At 42.1% G+C, this 14144-nt stretch overlaps 2 protein-coding genes across 2 annotated transcripts; one reads left to right on the top strand and one right to left on the bottom strand.

The window, feature by feature from the left end:
* Window positions 1–135: 135 nt before the first annotated feature.
* On the top strand, window positions 136–7566 carry rbbp4 (retinoblastoma binding protein 4). The gene is made up of 12 exons (XM_085395988.1): window positions 136–421; window positions 1734–1884; window positions 1983–2128; window positions 2224–2397; window positions 2643–2758; window positions 5122–5282; window positions 5384–5510; window positions 5691–5768; window positions 6524–6600; window positions 6730–6787; window positions 6871–6981; window positions 7170–7566. The coding sequence occupies exons 1-12, from the start codon at window positions 403–405 to the stop codon at window positions 7230–7232; spliced, it is 1281 nt and encodes a 426-aa protein (XP_085252114.1). The 5' UTR covers window positions 136–402; the 3' UTR covers window positions 7233–7566.
* Window positions 7567–7705: 139 nt separating this feature from the next.
* sync (syncoilin, intermediate filament protein) lies at window positions 7706–12505 on the bottom strand. Its single transcript, XM_085395987.1, has 6 exons — window positions 12331–12505; window positions 9792–11377; window positions 9499–9713; window positions 9141–9348; window positions 8947–9071; window positions 7706–8874 (listed from the first exon to the last, which is right to left on the bottom strand). Exons 2-6 carry the CDS (start codon window positions 11319–11321, stop codon window positions 8826–8828), a joined length of 2127 nt encoding a protein of 708 aa, XP_085252113.1. The 5' UTR covers window positions 11322–11377; window positions 12331–12505; the 3' UTR covers window positions 7706–8825.
* Window positions 12506–14144: the final 1639 nt, after the last annotated feature.

Raw genomic sequence — 14144 nt, forward strand, 5'->3', positions numbered from 1 at the left:
AGTAAGGATAACAATACATTAGTTTTCTCAGTATTCGTGTCTGGTGTGCGTGCTTTGACGTAAAAAATAGTGTCATTGTTCCTATTTGCTATGGCTGGTGCTCTAGGTTGCCATCGAAATTACTTGCAGCTGCACCGGAGTCTGCGATAGCCACGCGCACAGGTGCTGCGCCGTAATTGGTGGGAAGACGCCCCTCTTTGTACTGAGCGCGCGAATGCACCCACGTCTCTCACAGTCGGCTGCTCGGTTAGCTAGTTCTTAGCGTGCCGTTGTACTCCCGTGGTTTAAACGGTACCGGGGGTCTGCAGGCACACCGGAGGACCAGCTTGGACGAGGCTCAAGGGGCTCTACACCTTAACCACACTTCAGCTTTCAGTTTTCTGTCAGCTACGTGGGAGAAACATGATGTCAGACAAGGAAGGTAGAGTGAGTACTTTAGTTGTCAGCAAAAAGAAACGATTCTGTTTGATGCCCCTCAGCTAGTTGTCAGGTTAGCTTAGGTGGCAGCTAGGGCAAGCTGCCCGTAGCTCTTGTGTTTTACTCTATAACAGTCAACACAAGCGGGGGTAATTTAAGAGTGTGAAGGTGAACTTTACTGATGTCAAAGCTCAGTTATTGTTTGGGCACAGTCTCTGAAAAGTTGGGGTAATTTGTGTGTGAATACCGGGCAGAGGTGAAGAAATGAGTTCACGTCTTATGGTAATGCTAACGCTGTAGCAAGGTGCGGGAACAATGAGAAGTTTCTCATAACACTGATAAATACCTAGGCCTTGTCACGTTAACAGTCAAATCACTTGATAGCGAAATTTGTTGACTGTAAAGACCAACTTTTAAAGGTTGTTGCCGATTCACCTGAATAATAAACTAGACTGGAGCCACAACACTGATGAACTTTACAGGAAGGGTCAGAGCAGACTCGACCTGCTGAGGCGGCTGAGGTCATTTGGAGTCCGGGGGGCGCTTTTAAAGACCTATGACTCTGTGGTGGCATCCGTCATTTTTTACAGTGTGGTATGTTGGAGCAGCAGTTTATCGGCAGCTGAGAGGAAGAGGTTGGATAAACTCATTAGGAAGGTCAGCTCTGTTCTGGGATGCACCCTGGACCCAGTACAGGTGGTTGGGGACAGAAGGACTCTGCCAAAATAACATCTCTGATGGACAGTCTCCCACCCCATGCATGTAAATGTTGCTTAACTGCAGAGCTCCTTCAGTGACAGACTGCTGCATCCTCGATGCATGAAGGAGCGCTTCTGCAGGTCCTTCCTCCCTGCAGCTGTCAGACTATACAATCAAAACCGCTCCCAACAAACATAGTGCAAGTGACAGCGCTGATGTAAACCTCTATTTTATCAACCGATTCACACTATAACCAGGGTTTGCCTCTTAACTTTATTTAATTTTATTTAATTTAATAACGGTACAGTACTCTGTTTTTGGTAACAATTGTCCTTGATGTAAATATGTAAAAATTGTGTATGTTTCTGTTCTGTGTCTTGTGTTTGTTTGTATATGTGTCTTTCTTGCTGCTGTTACACCCAAATTTCCCCTTGTGGGACAATTACAGGGTTATTCTATTCGATTAACTGTAACAGAAATAAATCTAGTATAAACTAACAGCTTGAGTTAGTGAAAGCTATGGATATATCTGACAGGTATTTGTACTTTTTATTTAGTTACAGTATTACTGTGTGGCCAATTATCAATACTGGTTCTGTGACCACTTTGTCTTCCAGCTGGTGCTTTTGATGATGCGTTGGAGGAGAGGGTCATCAATGAAGAGTACAAGATCTGGAAGAAAAACACCCCCTTTCTTTACGACCTGGTTATGACCCATGCCTTAGAGTGGCCCAGCCTGACTGTTCAGTGGTTACCTGACGTCTCAAGGTGGAAGCGCTTACACATTTGACCAGTAATATATCTCAAACATGCAAGAAAGTGGTATTAATGCATTAAACCTTTTTTTTTTTTTTTCTCCCTACCAGGCCCGAGGGAAAGGATTACAGCGTACACAGGCTCATTTTGGGCACTCACACGTCTGATGAGCAGAATCACCTGGTTATTGCTAGCGTGCAGCTGCCCAATGATGATGCCCAGTTTGACACCTCGCACTACGACAGTGACAAAGGAGGTGGGTATATTGATAAAGAGAGAATGTATAATGCATTCACTTCATATTTTATATACTCACAGCTTGCAAACATATTTCTCTATATTTCCCTGAAGAGTTTGGAGGCTTTGGCTCAGTAAACGGCAAGATTGAGATTGAAATCAGGATCAATCACGAAGGAGAAGTGAACCGTGCCCGCTATATGCCCCAGAACCCCTGCATCATTGCCACTAAGACCCCCACCTCAGATGTGCTGGTGTTTGATTACACCAAGCATCCCTCAAAGCCAGGTGCAACAATCACACAAAGCACAACACACCGCTGAAGATGGCATGTTCTTGAGTACGTTATGAAAAACTGGATTGTGATTGGTAGCTTGCTGGTATTAAAACAATTATACAACTTCATCAAAACATAAATACTGGGCGTACAGAATCGCTAGTCAAAAACAAACTTGTCTGTTCAGTTCTTTTAGACTCGCACCTCTCTTCCAGTGTCTCTGAATTGACAGTTGATTTTATTATGTCGTCTTTAGATACTCCAGGAGTGTGTCGCCCTGATCTGCGTCTCAGAGGCCACAAGAAAGAAGGCTATGGTCTATCCTGGAATTCAAATCTGTCAGGAGCTCTTCTTAGTGCGTCAGATGATCACGTAAGAGGAAGTAGTTCTTGTTTTATGAAGAAATGGTGCTAAATATTTTTCTGTTTTTAATTTTTAGCAGCAGATATTTCCAACTAGGGCTATTTTACAGATTTGTTATATTAGTTTCAATCACTATATTTCCAGTACCATAAATAAAAGTAAACTGCTTTGCCAAAAAAGTCACACACACAGATATTTTGGTGGGCCGACTTCAGCCTTCATGACCGCTTGCATTCACTGTTTGGTTCCAATCCCTCAAGTTGTCTGTGTGACGTGCACATGGAAATGCTCGTAATTTAACTATTAAACTGCTCTCAGCTTTGTTCATTTGCAGCTTCTATTACTGTAGTTATCACAGAGCATTATTTCTACGATTAGGTTATTGAACTAGCATTTCTGATGCCAGCTGGTGAATTAAATCATTTACTCAGCTGATCCTTTACATCAGGGGTCTCAAACTCCAGTCCTCAAGGGCCGGTGTCCTGCAACTTTTCTACGTGTCCCTGTTGCAACACGCCTGAATACAATTAATTAAAGTCATTAGCAAGACTATGCAACTTTTAGACTGCATGCTGAGGTGGAAATTCAGCCGTTTGATTCATGTTACAGCAGCTTGTGAGTGAATGAACATGGTGCAATAAAAGTACTTTTAGAAGTTCATTTTTCCAAACACTTACATTTACTTAAATTTAGCATGCAGGTGAGTTCTATATTCTCGCTAATGAGCTACTAATTTTATTCAGGTGTGTTTGCAACAGGAACACCGGCCCTCAAGGGCTGTGTCCCAAGTAAGAGACTGCACGCTTGAAGTACGCGCACTAAGTACGGTGCGTACTATAAGTACGAGAAGTGTGGAAGTGAGAGGCTTGTGAAATGGGACGGTATACGCTTCGTCGTGCTGTTCAGGTTGCCTAGCAACCATGATACTAACCGCGAGACACGTTACATACAGCGTTGTTTGACAGAAATGAAGGAGAAAATGTTTTGTTGGTCATTCATTTTTGTCATGACATCACTTTGATTAGTTGAGTATCTGAGGCTGAGACCACGGGACTGTAAAACATGATTATTGGGCTTCATTTCTGTGCTGAACAGTCATTTAAGATTAGTTAGTAAATAACAATTAGTTAATGTTGTTCATGAGACTAAAGTCAACTCACTGTGGTGATGTAAATATAATATGGCCAATATTATAGTATTGTCAGAATATTATGAGGATGTGTGTGTATATCGATCTATCTATCGATCGTCATATTCAGTACTTTTGACAGTTCACTCTTCGGCCGCTCCATCTTATTAGGGAAATTCCACATACATAAATGTAAATTTCAAAACTCAATCCCATCATTTAATTTGTTTTTGATTGAAATTGAATATTACTTAAACTCTCTTAAATTAACTTCCAATAAAAAAGGTTTATCATTGATTGAAATTCGTTCAGCAATGTTCAACGAATGAGCTGTCACAACTTTCAAATACAAAGTTGTTATGAAGTCTGTCACATCCCCCCCTTTTTTTTTTATCCTTTATTTATCCTTCTTATTTCATTGTACTGTATATTGTTACTCTTATTTGCCTTGTATGTCTACTGTACAAACTGAACTGGAATGACTGACTGTTCGCTTTATGGTTTCAATAAAGTTTGGAAGAAAAAAAAAACCTCTTCAGCCGCTCGCGTCTGCCGCATTTTGCGGCAAAATTATCCACACCCACCGCCGCGCTATGAATTGTGGGATATGTGGGACCACGAATCGTGCACCGGACCACGCTTGATATTTGGGGAAATGGACGGCGCATTTGGAGTATGCATTTGAAGCACACTTCGAATTGGGACAGCCGTCGTCGCGTGGCGGTGACGTAACCGCACTTAAAATGCGTCCTTCAAGCGTGCAGTCTCTTACCGGTAATTGGGACACAGCCAAGGACTGGAGTTTGAGACCCATGCTTTACATCAGGGGTGGGCAATTCCAGGCCCCGAGGGCCGGTGTCCTGCAAGTTTTAGATCTCACCTTTGGTCAACACACCTGAATCACATGATTAGTTCATTACCAGGCCTCTGGAGAACTTCAGGAGCTAATTTAGCCATTTAAATCAGCTGTGTTGGTTCAAGGACTCATCTAAAACCTGCCCTCGAGACACCGGCCCTCGAGGCCTGGAGTTGCCCACCCCTGCTTTACATTCATAACTACAATGACTTCTGTCTAAATGTTTTTCCACAAATGCTGTCAGAAACTGACCTTAATGAAATGTCAGGAAGGTATTAAAAAATGTGCACTGCCAAAAACCTGCTGTTAACAATCATTTTCCAATTTGACTACGTTTTTAAAAAACTGAAGTGCAAACATGAGGTTTGATGTGCTTTTGTCCCTTAGACAATCTGTCTGTGGGACATCAGTGCTGTTCCCAAGGAGGGCAGGATAGTAAATGCAAAGACGGTCTTTACCGGTCACAGTGCTGTGGTTGAAGACGTCTCTTGGCATCTGCTTCACGAGTCGCTCTTTGGATCTGTAGCAGACGACCAGAAGCTTATGATGTAAGGCTCTCAGTGAAATACCACGCGCAGGTGAAGCACACTTACAGTTTTTTTCAAATGCAGCAAAAGGATGAGCGTCACCCTGTGTCTTGTCCTTTAAGTTGGGACACTCGTTCAAACAATACCTCCAATGCCAGCCATGCAGTGGAGGCCCACACAGCAGAGGTCAACTGTTTGTCATTTAACCCTTTCAGCGAGTTCATCGTTGCCACCGGCTCAGCAGACAAGGTGATATAATATTCCAACACTTTTTAATTGGTATTGTTTTATTAACAGCAGGACTTTTAACTGAGTGCATTTTGTAACTGTTGACTAAATAATCCTCATGGTATTGTTAGTTTTGTAACTGCAGTGTTGTTGCCGAAAATGTTGCAGGCATGTTTTAATCTATATCTGTGCCGCCCACAGACCGTGGCTCTTTGGGACTTGAGAAACCTGAAGCTAAAGCTACATTCCTTTGAGTCGCACAAAGATGAGATCTTTCAGGTAAGATGTTTCTTTATATGAATGAAATTGTACTAAAATAAGGACAGTATCTAGTGGTGCAGTGATATAATTTTGTATATTTTATACTGATTTAAATTTTAAAATAAAGCACTGAAATAAATCTTATGTAGTATATGCCTCTTTTGACTCAACCTGCTGCCTTCAGCCTGCAGCAGGTTTGGTAAATTTAAATATTAAAGTAAGTTAGCAGTCTGTCTAAATAATATATTTTAACTTCTGCAGCTTTTGTTTTTGTTTGTATCCTACAAACAAACTTCAGTGGCTGGGAGAAACTGGAAAAATGCTTTTCTTCACCTCTGAGCTCGTTGAGCAAACATGTTGGTTTGATCAAGTACTGCTGCTAGTTCTCTTACCTGTGAGGCTTTTAATCTCGATTACAATAAGACGCGTTGCTGTTGTGGACTGTAGAAAAACTCCACCCAAACTCACCGTCTTGGTCAGAGCACCGCTTCTTTGCTTTTTGCTGTGTAATGGCTCAGCTCGGCGTTAAACTACGACAGCAATGACTTTGCTGCTGATATCAGTGTTCTTGTTGAGAAAATAGTGGCTGTGTGGGTTTCAATATACACTTCTGCATTTTGATTATTATTAATATTCCTGATGATCATTCCGATGCAGATGCCAAGACGTTCTTGTAATTCCAAAGCAGTGAATCACACAGACAGTAACTCAAAGATTTACTTTTATGATGAATGAAATGCTTTTCACCTTCAGCGCCTTAAATTCTGTTTTAGGTTCAGTGGTCACCTCATAATGAAACCGTATTAGCATCTAGTGGAACAGATCGCCGCCTCAATGTCTGGGATCTCAGGTACACAATTATTTGATAAGACCTTCTTAAAACAGATGGCTTTAAAGACTTAGTTGACCCCGGAAATGTGTGGCACAGTGTAGTGACATTGCCTTGTATAAAGTTTAACTCTCATTTCTTCTTCTGTAGTAAAATTGGCGAGGAGCAGTCTCCAGAAGATGCAGAGGACGGCCCGCCTGAGCTTCTGGTGAGACTCGCTGAAGTCTGTAGAAGTGTCGCCATCTTGCATTGATGTATGCCGAAACTTGAAGCTTCTCTTCTCTTTACTAGTTTATCCACGGAGGCCACACAGCCAAGATCTCTGACTTTTCCTGGAACCCCAATGAACCCTGGGTCACCTGTTCTGTGTCTGAGGACAACATTATGCAAGTGTGGCAAATGGTAAGACAGCTGTGACCACATGTTAGCTTTCAATCCCTCTGCCTTGTACCATACGATTTTTAATGCTTTTTGTGAGTGTGTTGTTCCATCTGCCAATTATTTTATTTATTTAGACATATTTTTACTAAAGGTTTTCTCACAGCTAATATTTTTGAGTCTGAATAACTGACACTGATTTGTCCGTGTAGGCTGAGAACATCTACAATGATGAAGAACCTGAGGGTACAATGGAAAGTGAAGCTACCGCGTAACACCTCCACGTGTCGTGTGCATTCACCTACAAGCCTGATCACAAATAGTTCCACTCAGCTACTCCGCCATCCTGCTCCGCTTCCATCGGGACACTAAATGCTAAGAACACAGTGTGACTAAATGTAGCGCTGGATTGTTTTGGGACACTGAAAGTGACTCGTTTTAGTAACTTACTGCCTCAAGAATTTCACTTTTTTCATTTTTATTTCTTTATTGTTTTTTTCAATGCACTTATGTATAATCTGTATTTTTGTAATTAACTGGCTCTTCCTTGTACAATGCTATATTGTAAATGCTTTCTTTCCCTAATAAAGTGTTATTGAACAATTAAAAGTGATTATGTTACAACGTTAAGTAAAATGCCAGCTAGAATTTGACGCAGTCCACAGAACAGTGGCATTGAATGTGACTTTCTTGAAGTAACGTTCCTGAAATCTTGTTGCTCTGGTTTTTGTGGACTACAGATGATTATAGAAGAGAGATTTAGAAGGTACTGTTGTCATTTTCATCCTGTTATGTTTTTTGTTTGTTTTTTTTTTTTTTACTGGAAATGACAAGCAATGACTTGTGATAGACAGGTTGTTGGTCTATGAGCACTGACTGCACTGGACACTCCTTTCTGACCCTTACAGTCACCCTAATTTATTAACAAAATGAACTTTGATTCTTTATGACCTCAAAATAGTAACTGAGTGTTAGCAGACTGTTTATCTGGACCATAAAGCAAAGGAGTAGAGGCCTAATTCCACACAGATAAAGCCAGAAGTCTTCAGAGTCATCGCCCTCTGCTGGCCATTTAAAGAAATGCAGGTTTTTACTTTTCAGGGTGAAAAGTTACTGTATGGAGGGCCACAAGTGCCAAAATGAATGAAATAAATCCCTCATTAAACAATTAAACATGATTGATTAGTTTTTTAAAATGAAATGTCATTAATTAAAATCAAATTTTAAAGTGACATGAATAGATATTTAAGTTTATTTAAGCCATACATTTAATGACACTAAATTATTGATATATTATTTGATTCATTTTGGTACTCATGGTACAGCATAGTTTATTCTCCTTCAGCCACAAACGTTTTTTGCATGTTTAATATTTTGCATGTTTAACATCCACTATGCCTGTAATTCTGTGAAAATGAGGATTGTCTCCTTGTCAAACGTGAGCAGTCACAGTTTTTAATCATTTTAGTGAAAGAGTTGATGATGCTTCGTCACACTTTGCTCAGGCCTCTTTTGTGTTGTGATGTTTTGGTACTTTTTCCCGTCTCTGAGGCTTACTCACCCTGTTCGTCTGTGTCCCAGTGTTTAGTTCTTCAGGCACGTTGGCCTTATAAGTACAAGAAATTCAGTCTGCTCTTCAGAGACAGACATTAACTCATCAGTGGCACTTAGATTACAAAGAACACACTGCGTTTATTCATAACAAAAACTTTCCTACAAGCTGCAGTCTAGTTTATCTTTACAAAAAAAAAGATTGTCTTGGTTTTGTCCTATAACAGCATGTATGTTTATATGTGTTAAAGTGCACTGATCAAACCTTTAGTTTACTATGTTTCCTAAAACACAAGCTCATTTTGTGTGAAGAACAGTCATGTTTCCTCCTCATTGTCACCCATGTTATGGTCCTGAATGGCATTTCTGTAAAGAAAAACAATCTAGTTACAGGCTTAAAGGTTTAAAGGTGTGGTACAGACTTGATGAACGGATTACCTGTAAAGTAGGAGCTGCTCGTTAAGGCTATCTCTCAACTCCTTGATCTCTTTGGTTTTTCGCTTCTGAATCTGTAACTCAGTCTTCAGTTCTCTGCTGCTCTCCTCCAGACAGTGCACCGTCTCCTGAGAGGCAGGCATAATGTCAGTGTTTTTGTCGTCATGCCCTACTTTTTCCTCAGTCACCTTGGTTACCTTGTACTGCCCCACGTTTTCTCTTCTTTGCATGTGGATTAGATTGAGTTTCTCCTCCAAACAAGCCCTCTGCAGCTTCAGTTTTTCTATCTCCTCCATCAGAGGTCTCAGCTGGGCTCTCAGCTCCTGGGCCTGCTCTTTGGCTTTAACGATTGCGCCAGCTGTTGCCTCTCTTCTCTTCAACAGTGCAAGCAAAATGGGCTCATACCTGGACAAGCAAATCAGAGAAAGCTTTAGTGTTTTATAGCTGTAACACTGTGTCAGTGGGTTTTTATGTCTTAAAACTACAGCACTACCAAATGTCTGTGTGTGTCAAAAGGAAGAAAAACACGTGTTTTGGTGATTCCACTGACTGCACCTGTCCTCCAATGCTTTCAGGCCACCCTCCACATACTGCTGTATGTCCCCACATGAATGCCTCCTGCATTCAGTCAGCTCCTCTGCAGTGTTGGTAGTCTGACTGGAGCTCTGTTCCTGGAGCTTCGCTCTTACTACTGAGAGCTGTTGTTGTTGGGCCAGCCTGAGCTGGCAGCCCTCTTCTATCAGCTGGAGCACCAAGGACTTCAGCTTCTCCTGGAAGAAATTCATTTAGAAGAAGATGAATGAATGGTTGGAAATGCATGATGGATGGAAATGTAATTATGTTCTTACCTCTTCTCTCTTTAGTATCTCCACTTCACGGCGCTGGTTGTTCAGAGCTGCCTGGCTGTGGGCGCAGCCCCTCGCCATTGCAAATAGCCTCCTCTTCAGCTTTCTAAGCTCATCTTGTAGCCCCTGTCTCTCCAGGTTCACCTTCCACATCCTTCTTTCCTCCTCTGCCCTCTCCTCCCTGAGGATCTCTCTCTCCCTCTTTCTTTCTCCCCTTCTGCCTTCTTGTTCTTTTTTGAGCACATTCATCAGGTCTGCCACTTTGTTATCAATCCGCTCCTCCTCCTCCTCCTCCTCCTCACTTGCCCCTTGGCCCATTTCCCCTCTCAGGCACAGCACCTCTACCAGCAGCTCCTTCCTCCTCTTCTGTAATCGCTGTACCTCTTCAATGCAGTCCTCCATCTGAGTCCCCAAGGCCTCTAATTCTGTCACACTAGATCCCAGATCTAAGGTGTCTCTCTTGAGTTCTTCTGTCTTCTCAGACAGGAGTTCATTGGCATCTACATCAATCTCAATCACATCTCCTGTTGTTTCTGTGCTTTCATCAAATATATGTCCAGGCTTCATTCCCTCGCAGTACATCGTGTTCTCTTTTGTAGTATCTATGGGTGTCTCTGAAAAGCCGAACACCTTGTCTGTTTTTAGATGACCTGGGCTTTCTGATCGGTCCACAGAGAGCTCACCCATCATGTCATGGCCAGACAAATCTTTGTGCTGGCTGCCATGTGTTGCTGAACCTGCTGTCATTCTTTTCCCGGTGTCCTTGGAAACTTGACCTTCTTCCCAGGAGTCCAATTGCATTGGCTGGCTCTCCGTCTTTAATAGCCTCTCTTGCTGAATGGGCACCAGTATTGTGCCTCTATAAAGCTGAGGGTTCTTGTTGATGTGTACATATTCTTGGCTTTCATCTGTAACCCACTCTTGGGGTTCAAAATCCATGCCAGTTTCTTCTATACAGCCCTCCAGCATGGCTAGCATCCCCAGCAGCTGGCCTTCATACTCCACCATGGTTTTGCTCAGTTTGTTACCTGCTGATGTCAGAGGCATTTCTGCCTGGCGACAGCGTTCTGTGGTCACGCCACACCTGTCGATGACAGTTCCCATGCAATGCGATTGGCCCTGGGCAGGCTTTTCTTCGGCACTGGTCCCATCTATGTGTGTGTCAATGTAGCTAGTTGAAAGATAGGCTTGGGGGTGTTTCCATGCTTCTCCACACTTTTCCACTGTTACTTCCTCTTTTGCCTGACCATGACTGGATTCATTCAGATTTGTTTCAGTATAATTTGCTGAGTACTGAGAGCCAAATGAAATACCGGTGAGCTCTTCACAGCTCTTCAGTAAGTCATCCATCTCCTGGAGGTATGGCTTTATCAAAGCTGATTGCTTTAGCTGTGCGCCTGTGAAGGTGAGGTCATGGAGGTTTGTGTTGCATTCTCCTTGTTCCATGAGGGATCTCTCTGGATTCCCCTCCTCTTCCTTAATGAAGAGTGGCTCAAAACCAGAGGATGAAATGTTATCATCTAGGTCATCCATCTGTTTGGCCTAATTCCCGTTGCCCGTTTTGATGTAGAAGTCCCCTTCAGAAAGGCCTGTTAAACCAGATGAATACGTTAGGCAGTCTCAGGCCTCTTAGCTATATATTAGGTCTGGCTTAAAATGATAACATGTGAGCATACAATAGGGGCTGGGTTAATGTTTTGGCTGGACTTGCAAGCTATGCTGATGTCATTAGCACATGTGGGCATGTGGAGGCATGGTTTAGCAGGGCATGTTTTTGACAGCTGCTCCCTTAGGCTAGGTGCCACGGGCACCAATTCAGTGCATGGCCACGGTCAAACACACCTCAGACAAGTATGCATTCAATGAACACAAAACCTCTAGTGATATAAACACACACAGACAGTTTTCATCTGAAGTTCCAGCAAGTGGCATTACAGAGATTACACCAGCAAGCAGATTATCATAACATGTCATTGTCCCTGTCGATGGATGGGCACTTGGAGTCTCCCCTGGTGAATAATGCAGCTGTAACTGTACCCTTTGAGGTGTTTGCCAAGACTAGCCAGATACTCCCCAAGGGTAAATTGATCAAATTGACCCAATAATGTCATCGGGTAGAGATTTGAGACAAGAGAGACAAGATCCATGTGATAGATGCTGTTTCTTGGTTTGAAACCAACTAAAAAAAGCAAAGAATCAAGCTAGAACTCTTGTGCTTGTATTTAACTAGGTCATTTCATGTAATTAATGAGCATATTTTAGAAGCTACATTTTGTTGTTCTTTCTTTGACATGTTTGACTGCTAACAGAACAAAGCTCAGTAGAAGATATGACAGGGACCAGCTGTCTCACTGCAGGACAGGTGCTGGGATAAGGCACAACACCCAGAGACAGCACCAGCATGCGCCTGATGTCCATCTTACACAAAAACATTTACTTATCAGTTAAGCAAAAGGCCACAGTAAAAATAAAAAACTGCATTATGAACAACAACAGAAAGTTCATGAACGTATAATTAATTTAAACCATCACAAGAACTTACTTCTCAACATATGATTCCTTTTTTCTGCCTTCCTGCTGTATTCCGATGATGAATCTGCTGAGCAAGAATAAAATCAAGGCGCTCTGGTTCAAACGACAAAAGTAAAGTGAGTGTTAAAGAATGAGCGGGAGCAGCGAGTACAGATGAACCGAGAGAGGAGGGGGGATAAAGACAGTTGACCCAGCCTCCTCTCACTCAGTCACTGTGCTGCTATGCGTGACCATGACTACCCCGGGTCTGTTTATGTCTATTAATAAACACTGTGCAGGGGGAAAGAAGAGGCACAGCAGGCTGCCTGTTTCACCCCGAGAGTATGAGGTTCCATTTGTGTCAAAATTTTGCTCATGTGCACAATTTTTACATCGACTGAAAATGTGACAAAACTTTTGTTTTTGAGCTCTGAACTGTTTTTCAAATACTACGAAACTCTTTAACAAACACACCTGCCAAAGCAATTGTTTGTACCAGGAGCTGTAAAGTGCTGAAAACTGCAGTTGTGTGCTGCACTCTGAAGCCCATTCTTTTCTGTGGCTTGCAATAATGTGTTTGCACTGCATTAAGTAAAGTGCAGCATAAGTGCGCCGGCTAAAGAGCATTTATGTGTGCTGCAGCTGAACTTTGACTGCGGCCATGTTTGACTTGTATGTGATATGCATCCAAGTAGACGGGAAGGCCATGAGCAAGAGATTTAATTATGTTGTACAGGCAGGGCTTGGTGACCAGTGACCACAACATGCCATGTTATAAAAAATTAAGAGGTAGGTAACAACAGTGAATATGACATCAATTTGATGTGAACTTTGCCATTTGTGAGGCACCGCACGACGAGTATAAAATCCTAATAGTCATCGCAGCACATCCCACTTCCTGTCTGAAAGATCCTTTAATGTGCTGATCTTTACAGTATGATAAGGCATGTTTTCTGGCTTGTATAGAAAACATTACTTGCCTCTATGAAAAGGGAGGTGCCAACTGTTGACCATCATTATTTCCTAACCGCACCCCCCTGTAAATGGTGTCATTGATTTGTACTGCTGAGGTGTGTTTGTGGTGTTGATGCCTTTTGGTGCTTTATTGTGAAATTATCTGAAAGTCATATGTCTTACGGTGTGGTATTGTTTGTGCTTCAGTTTTGGTGAATGAGATTTAGGGATTTTAGTCTCATCTTAATGAATACTATGTTGTCCGTGTTGTGCTCATAAAGCTTATAAATCTTGGTTAGCTAGCTTTTAACCAAGCTAGCTAACCATGCTTGCTAATAGAGATTGACAGACCACGTGACTTTCGCGCATTGCATTGTAGGTACGAGGGCAACAAAATCAAAACACTGCATCAAGCGCTAGCATTTCCAGCACCGGTAATCATTAATTCTGCGGTTTTAATCCCTACTTGCATTTTATTTGCCCCAAAACCAGTTATGTACAAAACAACGGAGAACACGGCAGGTCTGTACAAAGACAGACTTGACGAAAAGGCAAAAAAAAGTATGAGGAAAAAAAATCAAAGGAGTGAAAGGGTCAGACCCATACAAGTAAGGACGTTAGCGTGCTGCCCGACTTTCATCATGCACATATTTATTATTATATGGTCCTAAGTGTGAGTGCATACACTCACAAAATGTTTAGTAACTTCAGATCCCTGCAACAAGCCCAGGTCCAGTTTACTTTGGTGATTTGGACTATTCCATTTCACAGCTGTTGTTAGATTGTTTTTCTTTATCTCCTGTACAGGCCAACGCAATCTATTTGTCATTTCAGGTTGTAGTATTACACAACATTTTCGGATCTAATAGAATAAAAAGAGTTATTATTATT

Source organism: Rhamphochromis longiceps, linkage group LG22, assembly GCF_057381845.1.
Source record: "Rhamphochromis longiceps isolate RC_006_pf linkage group LG22, R_longiceps_female_GT1.1, whole genome shotgun sequence".
NCBI lineage: Eukaryota > Metazoa > Chordata > Actinopteri > Cichliformes > Cichlidae > Rhamphochromis > Rhamphochromis longiceps.